At 34.9% G+C, this 11276-nt stretch overlaps 1 protein-coding gene across 1 annotated transcript; it reads left to right on the plus strand.

Moving 5' to 3' along the window:
- The first annotated feature begins 649 nt into the window (after positions 1-649).
- On the plus strand, positions 650-3927 carry LOC103970360 (membrane steroid-binding protein 1). The gene is made up of 2 exons (XM_009384109.3): positions 650-1040; positions 3106-3927. Exons 1-2 carry the CDS (start codon positions 742-744, stop codon positions 3605-3607), a joined length of 801 nt encoding a protein of 266 aa, XP_009382384.2. The 5' UTR covers positions 650-741; the 3' UTR covers positions 3608-3927.
- Positions 3928-11276: the final 7349 nt, after the last annotated feature.

Consider the following 11276-nt stretch of genomic DNA (forward strand, 5'->3'; position numbering starts at 1 on the left):
CTGTCGATCTGAGGGAGATTGCTTTGCATGATTCAACAAAATCTGATGATGTTTTAGCAAATTATCAGATTTTTGGAGTGATATCTATCTTAGCTAGTAAAAGTTCTTATGATATCATCGCATAATTCTAAAATCAAAATCCGATATCTTCATCACTAATTTTTTATAAAAATATATTAGATTCTCTGTGGTATGTGCATATATATTCTCCTAAAAATTCCTACTGTCGGGAGGTTTTGAATTGTAAGTGATGGATTAATATAGAGAATTAAAATTTCATGATACTAAGGGAAAAGCCTTTTTTAAGTATATTTATTTTAATTTAAGCGAGTATAATAAGAAATTTTGATCTAGCATAGAAAAACGTTTTTGAAATAACAATAACATTGGATGAGATCTGGCTGGCCTAATTGCTTATACTAAAATTAGTGTTGTTGCTGTCTTTCATGTTTTTATAAACAACAAGAAATAAAACGTTTTTGTTTTTCCTCCCATGCCGATGTTTCGATTGTCGAGTCAATCAATGTGGCAGGTAGCCATTGGTGATTGGGGTTGTGCGACCGCAGCCTGTTTGGCACTGGACAGCTGATCTGGATACCGAAATGAATGAAACCAAATGGTCGCCGCCAGTGCTTGCTATTGTAGCGGCCTGTTTGATGTCTATAAAACGACGGGTCGCGTCCTTCTTCCCTTCCCCTCCTCGTCTTGGGATCTCCGCTTCCGCTCGGTAGAGAGAAGGAGATGGCGGTGGCGGAGGTATGGGAGGTGTCGAAGAGGGCGATCGAGGCTTACACGGGGTTGTCGCCGGCGACGTTCTTCACGGTGCTGGCAGTAGCGGTGGCGCTCTACTACACGGTCGCGGGGTTCCTGGCACCACCGCCGCCCCCGCCGCCGAGGCAGGTGGAGGTCGACCCGCTCCCGCCGCCCGTCCAGCTCGGGGAGGTCACCGAGGAGGAGCTCCGTGCCTACGACGGGTCCGATCCTAAGAAGCCGCTCCTCATGGCTATCAAGGGCCAGATCTATGACGTCACCCAGAGCAGGTCTGCTTCCTCTCCCTCGATCCCCCATCCGTATGGTTTCGGATCAATGGAGTGTGTTCGATCGATTTGGTTTCCGTTTCGTTGTAGGTCTTTCTAGGGTTTAGTGTTGGGCCTGAGGTGTTTCTGTTTCCCATCTCCCTGTTAGTTTGTTTAGTTGATGCTTTTGTTTCTGCTATGCCTAGATTACCTTTTTCCTCTGGGATCAGTTTTCCTGTATCTTGATGTCTCGATGATTTACTCAGGGTTTTGTCGCACTATGGCTCTTAAACCTGACCTTGGTAATGGTTAGATCAGACTCTGAGTTACCTACGAAGGTGAGGCTGCGAGCAAGAGCCTTGTGCACTTGGACTGGCCTTTGGAAACAGTCCAAATTAACCCTTGCAGGGCTAAGGCTGCTCACCTTGACAATACCTCTTGAACTTTGAATCGGACTTCTATGGATAAAGCGACAACGTTGTCGTTGCTACTCTTGTTAGTATGGTTTTATCACTTTACTTTTTGGTTGGACGATCATTGTTTGTTAATTTTTTTTAAAGCTTTATGCTTTAACTTTGGTCTAAGAGTGCTAAGTAGATGGAGCGAGGTTATTTTCTTCTGCTTTAAAGAAAATTACAGGAAACGGGAATCAGGTCTTGTCCCCGTATACTACAATGGTTGCAGTATTAAATAGATTAATGCTGGATCATAGTGTATTTAGGTACCTTTTAATCTAATTCAAATACCAAATTATTTGAGCTAGAACAACCGGTTGTGCTTTAAAGTTGGTTGGTGGAATACCTGCAGTGTAATAAAATTAAGAAAATCGTACAATGCATTAGCATGTTGGCCTGAGTTGATTTTTGGAGACCTTTTGCTGCATATATATGTATAATATATGTATATAGGTGCTGGTTTATGTTTCATTACTATCTTATCAGTCGGAAAATAAGATTGTAGTATGTTCAGCTTATGTAATACTTCTAAGGGGGATGATTCAGCCCCTTTTAAATATTACTACCAACCATTTCTCCCTGATAAGCAAGAGGAATTATGTATGTAGTCATTTTGAAGGTGAGTTTTCATGGCTTTGGACGAAGTGATTTCTTCATGCATCACACAAAATAGCTTATTCATGCTTTGCACATGAACAATCAGAAAACTTATGTGAACAAAGTCATTCCATATGCCTCGTCATAGACAACGTGCAAGGCATTGTACTGTACCATGATGGACCAGTCAGTAGTGTCATGCCTACAGTGCTTTAAGGTAAAACTGGTACTGGAGAACCCAAGAATACAGGGAGTGGTTTGGAGAATTAACTTCTAGATTTGCTAGGCGCTGCTCCGTCTTGGATCTTTTGTGTGTCTTTTGAAATGGGGAAATAACCATAGCAAGAGGTTGGATGAAAAGATAATTTTACGTGATTGTAGAAGCTAGAAAGTCAAGATCAGTCATATGTCAGGAGACCTGATGATCGGTAATCTGTTTAGTTAGAGGCATTATCAGTGGCTAGCCAGGATGAACTTTGTGATAGATTTACCTGATTTGCTCTGAGATTCTCCTTTGCAGTATTTTAATAATATGATTTTGGCACCTCAATCTATCTCCGTAAAAAGAATAGTGATGCATCTCATTTGACTTCAGTGCTTCCTGAACCCAGCTCGCTGTATGTAGTAAAACAATTTTGTGAAGCCTTAACAAAGTGTATATTATTTGAAAATTATCTTCATGGGCATGTTGCTTATCTTCAGAATGTGGTCGGCAAGACTATTTTCCACATACACGAGACTTAGCAGGTGTGGCCTCTTGTGGACGGTATTACTGGAAGATTGCTATATCACCTATGGTTTGTTGACTTCTCCCAACTTCCTATGCTTCACGTTGAATGCATTGAAATCTTCAACAATCAAATGATGATCTTCTTGGCAGTAAACAGAATGGAATTCTTGTTTATATGTTTTGCCACTAATCATGCAGAATCCTTTTTTTTTCATCTATTTCAGCTTGGCCTTATGCTGCTTTGCGTGTATCAACAAAAACCTTTAGTATATGAAATCTTAAAATTTTCTTATGTTTCCCTCCTCAGGATGTTCTATGGACCTGGTGGTCCATATGCATTATTTGCTGGTAAAGATGCAAGTAGAGCGTTGGCAAAGATGTCATTTGAACAAAACGATTTGACTGGTGATATCTCTGGTCTTGGCCCCTTTGAGCTTGAGGCCTTACAGGATTGGGAATACAAGTTCATGGGCAAATATGCCAAAGTTGGAACAATCAAGAAGACAGTGCCAGAGACCGAGGGGTCTAGTGACGGCACCTCTGAAATAACAGAAAAAACCTTAGAGGCTACAGATGATTCAGATAAACGAGATAGACATAGTGCAGAAACAAAGGAGGATGGTCAAGCAGAAAGTAGCACAAACGTGGAACATAGTGAAGAGCCAAAGGAGGATGGTGCGTCAGGTCATGGTGATGAATCAGAACAACATGCAGAACTAAAGGGACATGGTTCATCGGATCATGGTGAGGAAGTAGGTTGTGGTGCAGAGTCTAAGGAAGTTGGCATTGGTGAAGGTACCAAAGAGTAAGTCACTGCAACTTTGGTATTTGCGTAGACCTAATATCATATTACCTCATCAAATCAAAGTTCGTATGTTCACTTCTTATCCGATGACCTGCATGATATGAGAGCTCTTAGATTGAGAGGTGGATTTGTTCGCCTGTCAATGCAGTATGCATTGCATGTGTAGAAAGTGTTGTCTAGTTAAACGTCTTTAATGTTTCTTTCAATAATGGCCTTCTGTTATGGCACTCCAGGTATATTTGTATGATGTTCATTTTGTTTTTATCAACTTTACGTACCGTTGGCTATATGATATAAGATGAATCGATAAATACGACTTTACTAGAGGTTATGCATGATGCTTCTTAAAATGATGTAGGAAGATATTGTTGGTGAAGCATAATGATGCATTGGTGATCTTGATTTTCATTACAAATAAATTAATTTACTATGTGTTTGAAAATAGTGACCTTGCTGCTTAAATTCCATGATCGGTCGACAAGCATCAACGAAGTCTCATTGTGTCCATAGCACAGAGAGTCATGCCCACATATTTTATAGAATTTAATCCAATGGAGTAATCTTACTCCAAAACTCTAAGGTGGGTTCATCTTCCATATCCAGTTAGTTGTAGATTGGTAGTGATATCATTTTGTGACCGGGAATAATCGATATCATTAACTTGATGAGTTTAAGCTCAAGCTAATGAAGATGAACACATTTTTCTATCTTAATCGATTCATTTCTCATTTAACAACGGTGACCTAGTAAGAAGAAAATATAACGTAGGGGAACTAACGTCGATGACAAATCTAGCTGACCGAGAAATCAGATCTAGGGCAGCTGAAGTCCACCTACCAACACGGATCATCACCATCATCTTTTCTTGTCGAAACGTAATGTTGCAAGATATCAAGCATACATGCATTAAGATTCACGATAAGTCATATCTTGATGTCACAATATGAATTTACGACAGGCAATGGTATTGCAATCCACATATCTCGTATAATACCAACGTTAGATCTTGCAACATCAACCCAATTATATCATGATCAAGAGATACATTGTTCATCATAATCTGATTTTTAGGGCAAACTCGATATCATTATCAAGAGATACATTGTTCTTCATAATCTGATTTTTAGGGCAAACTCGAATCTAATTACATCGACATATCGTATAATATAAGGGGAAAAAAAAAAAGGAGAAGAAAAAGCGGATGGCGTTGGGAGATTCACGGATCAATCGATTTCAAGAATGATGAGGAGGAGAAGGGAAGGGGGGTCGGAGCTGGAGGTCGTCGTACTCGTCGTGGCTGATGGGCTTGGGGAGCATGAGGGGGCGGTCCTTGGCCTCCTCCGGCTCATCGTGCTCGTCCTCCGCAGTGCTGAGGTTGATGCAGGAGCAGCCCTCCAGGGAGGCGAAGAAGGCAGACACCACGCTCACCCCCACCCACCACGTCATCCCTCCCGCGCTCTCGTATGTCGATTCCACGCCCCGCTGCGAGTTCTCTTCCGTTGCCATTCACCTGCTTGCCCGCCGCCAGCTTCATCTCGCCTCCTCCCCGCCTTTCAAGTGAAAAAGAAGAAAGCTTGACTGAGAACGAGAATAAAAAGAAAGACCGAGCGAACCCAATTATTTTGTATGCCAAAATAGGCGGCTATTGGTTGGCCTCGAGAAAACCTTACCTTCTTTTTTAATATGATTATAAAATGTTAATTAATCAACGGTGGATATGCGTGCACATGTGCATCGGACAGTTCCGAGTATGATTGGATCGGATTCGCTTTCCATCCGGTCATGAATATGATAAAAGAGGATCCGAACCCAACTCTAATTATGCTTTGTAGGTTGTCGTCAACTTATGTTTCGACCCAATTGCATGTCATAAAATAATCATATTACATCATGATAAATCATACTACTATCAACATGTAAATGTGAATAAACATTATGATTATTTTATGATTATGTAAAGAATTTTAATGTCAAAAACTAAAATCAAAGGTACGAAACATATCTTTCAATATCATTCAGAAAGTCTTTATTTGATTTGTAAACGTACTATCGTTGGATCCAAAAATATAGCAATATTAATCTATGAGGAGAATCAAACTCGTCTTCCCTCTCTTTTTATCCTTTATAAGATAACGATGGATTAAAAGGAAGATGAAATAAGGTCTAACTATTAGATTCTGTATTTTTATAGACAAGAGCATAAGGTCTAAGATGGTAATTAGGACAGTCCCTCCGATCAAAGTTATTTTCTGGGAAATCCTATCATAATTAGACTTTCTTTCTATTGATCGATAATCGTAATCAAAATCCAATCAAATCTATAATATATCTTACCTAATTTGATAATATCATATAATTTAATATTCTTTCACTTGATGCATTAATTAGTAAGATATAAAAATTTTAAAATTAAAATATATATTTAAAATTAGAATATATAAAAAAAATTATTTAAATAATAATTTTATTTAATTAAATTATAAAACTTAAAAAAAATATCTTACAAGTGTGCACGAATTTTATAAAATAGGTTAATAAATTCAATAAATATAATAATATCATATTAAGCCTGATTATCAATGTGAGTCGCGATTGTATGTCATCAATGTCATATTTATTTTCATTTATCATAACATCATTAGCTCTTACTAATGTAGTCCAAAATTATTCTTATAATATGTCTTATCAAAATAATCATATTATTGCATTCAACTATAATATATGCATATATAAATACGAATAAGATAGTAAAAATAAATAATTTTAATTACATAAATAAGAATATCAATTATAATGTCCACTCAAATATATATTACCATATCTTTTATGGGTTGCTCACAAACTCAATCGTAAGAATATATTCTTTCAAACACTTTAATTATAATGTCCACTCAAATATATATTACATATCTTTTATGGGTTGCTCAGAAACTCAATCATAAGAATATATTCTTTCAAACACTTTAGGTCGTAAATCCTAAGTCAATGGATTATCAATCAATACAGTATAACTCAAGTTCTTAATAGACATTAATTGTTTCTAAACTTTTTCTCAAATCATTAAGTATTTTATATTATAATGCATGGAACTGCTATAATATTTGTCATTTTTAAAGAAGAAAACTATCCTGATATGTCAAAATATATTTATTCAATGATTTGATAATTGAGTCTGACCACACTAAGTCCTCGGTCACAAAGCTTGATTAGTAGTCTCAAAGCATGCTATATAATCAACTTTTATTATTGATAATATAATAATATATATTTTTAATATTTTTTTCCTATAATTACCCCTCTAACTAATATAAATATAAAATGTAAATTGGACTTCCTACTATCGAGGTAATTTACAGAATCAACATATGAAAAATATCATCATTTTAAGTTAATTAAATTTTATATATGTAAAGTATATAATCCTTCGTTCATTTCAAATATCTTTTTACTTTCTGTGTAGCCTTTTAGTATTTTATTATTAAAGAACTCTAATATTTTGACTATAAAATTGATATCTGGTTTAGTATAAGCATGAGCATATAATAGACTTCCAACTACACATACATAATAAATATTTTTTATCTATTTTTTTAATTATTTTAAAAAAAACTTATTTTGACTAAAATATTTTTATTATATTATTTGTTAAATAAAATTACATATTAAATCTCTCTAAGACTCGATCACTATATTCTTTCTAAGATAATCATTACAATCGTTGACATATATATCTGAATATCTCAATATTAATAATATAAAATATCTCATTCATATCAATCATCTTAAAATTCTTGATGAATTTTTTTTATTTGGTATAATAAATCAAGATAAGTACTAACAAGCAAAATATTATCCACATATAGACCAATATAATAAATTTACTCCCACTAATCTTCAAATATAAATACTAATTAATAATATTTTTAAATATGAAGAAAGTAATGATATTATGAAACATCGTATACCATTATTTGGAGGCTTATTTAAAGTCGGAAATAGATTTCTTAAATTTTCATACCATATTATATATTTCTTTTATTTTCTTTGTGAATTGTTTAGGTTAATCCATATAAATCTATATCCTCATCCAAAAAAATTTATTTTTATATCCATATGATATAACTCAAAATTTTAATAAGTTACTAATATCATAACAATTTTTAACGAGTTGATTTAAAAAACTAGATAAAATATATCATTATGGTCGATGTGTTCTTTATAAATAAAATCTTTGATCACAAATCTAGCTGTTATATTGTTCGATATTGTTTTTTCAATCATGTTTATATAAATGACTCCTTTTATAATTATTGGATGATTTGATAAGTTCTCAAATACTATTTTGGTCTATTGATTTCAATTCTTTTTTTATTACATGGTATTGTTTTTTAAAATCGTTATATTTCATAACTTATGAAAATAATAAGAGATCCTTTTAATTCTTCTATCATAGTATGATATTTTTAGATATACTACATAATAATTAGAAATAAAAAGTCTCATTTCCTTTAAGATCTTATTAAAATTATCAGTTATGGATATTTTAAAAGACCATTAGTGATGATATCAATATCATATGTGTATTCATTAATATTATTTTATTATTCACCGTCATCAATTCTTTTAGTGATTTGAAAAATAACAATCTCTAGAATATTAAATGATAAAAAATATTAATATATTTTTTAATATCAAGATTAAATTTTGAGATTCACTCCCACTAATTTCCTATTATTTAAGAATTTTATATTATCAAATTCAACTATTTTTGTACTATGATTATGGTAATAAAATCGATAATCCTTTATTTTTAATAAATAATGAAATATTTAAAAATAATCCTCGAATTTAATTTCATTTTATGTGATTTAAATATTCTTATCTCTATATGATAATCCTAAATATATAAATATGAGTTTCCTATTAGTCGATAACTCAAAAGAATTTAGATTTTCTATCAATTATAAACACTAGGAATCCTATTTAAGATATACATAACTAGCTTTAGAATTTTACCTCACAGTAATTTGGGTATAGAAAATAACTTATTATATTTCTAACCATATTTATAATAGTAAAATTTTGCTTTTCAATAATCTTATTTTGTTATGGTATATCTAGTAAAATATATTAAGCACAAATATCTTGCCTTTCTGATAATCTAGAAAAATAACTATAATTATAATCGAGCTCATTATAATTACTATAAAATTTATCATCCTTATCAGATTATTTTAATTTTTCTATCTAATTATCTTTCGACTTTATTTATATATATCAAAATGTGTAAACAGACCTTATTTAAATTAGATATATATAGCCATATCTCAATAAGTAATTTGAACAAAATGATTTGACTAGTGATATCTCTGTCTGGGCCCTTTGAGCTTGAGGCCTTGCAGGACTGGGAATACAAGTTCATGGGCAAATATGCCAAAGTTGGAACAATAAAAAAAACAGTGCCAGAGGGGTCCAATGACGACACCTTTGAAATAACAAAAAAAATCTTAGAGGCTACGAATGATTGATAAACGAGATGAACATAGTGCAGAAACAAAGAAGGATGGTCAAGTAGAAAGTAGCACAAACATAGAACACAGTGAAGAGCCGGAGGATGGTGCGTCAGGTCATGGTGATGAATCAGAACAACATGTAGAACTAAAGGGACATGGTTCATCAAGATCAGGGTGAGGAAGCAGGTCATGGTTCAGAGTTTAAGGAAGTTGGCACCGGTGAAGGTACCAAAAAGTAAGTCACTGCAACTTTGGTATCTGCATGGACCTAATATCATATTCCCTCATCAAATCAAAGTTCATATGTTCACTTCTTATCTGATGACCTGCATGATACGAGAGCTCTTAGATTGAGAGGTGGATCTATTCGCCTGTCAGTATGCATTGCATATGTAGAAATTGTTGTCTAGTTAAACATCTTTAATGCTTCTTTCAATAATGGCCTTCTGTTATGGCACTCCAAGTATTTGTATGATGTTCATTTTGCTTTTATCAACTTTATGTACCATTGGCTAAATGATATTAGATGAATTGATAAATACAAGTGACTTTACTAGAGGTTATGCATGACGCATCTTAAAGTGGTATAGGAAGATATTGTTGGTGAAGCATAACGATGCATGTTGTTGGTGATCTTGATTTCCAATACAAATAAATCCATTTACTATGTGTTTGAAAATAGTGACCTTGTTGCTTAAATTCCATGACTAGTCGACAAGTATCAACGAAGTTTCATTGGGTAAACACACCATAGCCTTGATATGATCTTACTTTCACTTATAATAGCAACCACAAAAATAATGATTGCACTCTAGAGAGTTGTGCCCATAGATTTCATAGAATTCAATCCAATGGAATAATCTTGCTCCAAAACTCAAGATGGGTTCATCTTCCATATCCAGTTAGTTGTAGATTGGTAGTGATATCATTTTGTCACCTGGAATAATCGATATCATTAACTTGATGAGTTTAAGCTTAAGCTAATGAAGATGAACACATTTTTCTATCTTAATCGATTTATTTCTCATTTAGCACCAACAACGGTAACCTAGTAAGAAGAAAATATAACGTATGGGGACTAACGTCGATGACAAATCTAGCTCATCGAGAAATTAGATCCAGGGCAGCTAAAGTCCACCTACCAACACGGATCATCACGATCATCTTTTCTTGTCGAAACATAATACTGTAAGATATCAAGCATACAGGCATTAAGATTCACGATAAGTCATATCTTGATGTCACAATATGAATTTGCGACAGGCAATGGTATTGCAATCCACATATCTCATATAATACCAACGTCAGATCTTGCAACATCAACCCAATTATATCATGATCAAGAGATACATCGTTCATCATAATCAGATTTTTAAGGCAAACTCGAATCCGATTACAACGACATACCGTATAATATAAGGGGAAAAAAAAGAAAATGAGAAGAAAAAGCGGATGGCATTGGGAGATTCACGAATCGATCGGTTTCAAGAATAATGAGGAGGAGAAGGGAAGGGGGGTTGGAGCTGAAGGTCATCGTACTCATCGTGGCTGATGGGCTTGGTGAGCATGAGGGGGCGATCCTTGGCCTCCTCTGGCTCATCGTACTCGTCCTCCGCGGTGCTGAGGTTGATGCAGGAGCAGCGCTCTAGGGAGGCGAAGAAGGCAGACACCACGCTCGCCCCCACCCACCACGCCATCCCTCCTGTACTCTCGTACGTCGACTCCACGCCTTGCTGCGAGTTCTCTTCCGTTGCCATTCGCCTGCTCGCCCGTCGCCGGCTTCGTCTCGCCTCCTCCCCGCCTTTCAAGCGAAAGAGAAGAAAGCCTGGCTGAGAACAAAAATAAAAAGAGAGACCCATTGAACACAATTATTTTGGATGCCAAAATAGGCAACAGTTGGTTGGCCTCGAGAAAACCTTACCTTCTTTTTTAATATGATTATAAAATATTAATTAATCAACGGTGGATATGCGTGTGCATGTGCATCGGACGATTTTGAGTATGATTGGGTCGGATTCGCTTTCCATCCGGTCATGAATATGATAAAAGAGGATCCAAACCCAACTCTAATTATGCTTTGTAGGTCATCGTCAACTCATGTTTTGACCCAATTGCATGTCATAAAATAATCATATTACATAATGATAAATCATGCTAATA

This window comes from Musa acuminata, chromosome BXJ3-11 (assembly GCF_036884655.1).
Source record: "Musa acuminata AAA Group cultivar baxijiao chromosome BXJ3-11, Cavendish_Baxijiao_AAA, whole genome shotgun sequence".
NCBI lineage: Eukaryota > Viridiplantae > Streptophyta > Magnoliopsida > Zingiberales > Musaceae > Musa > Musa acuminata.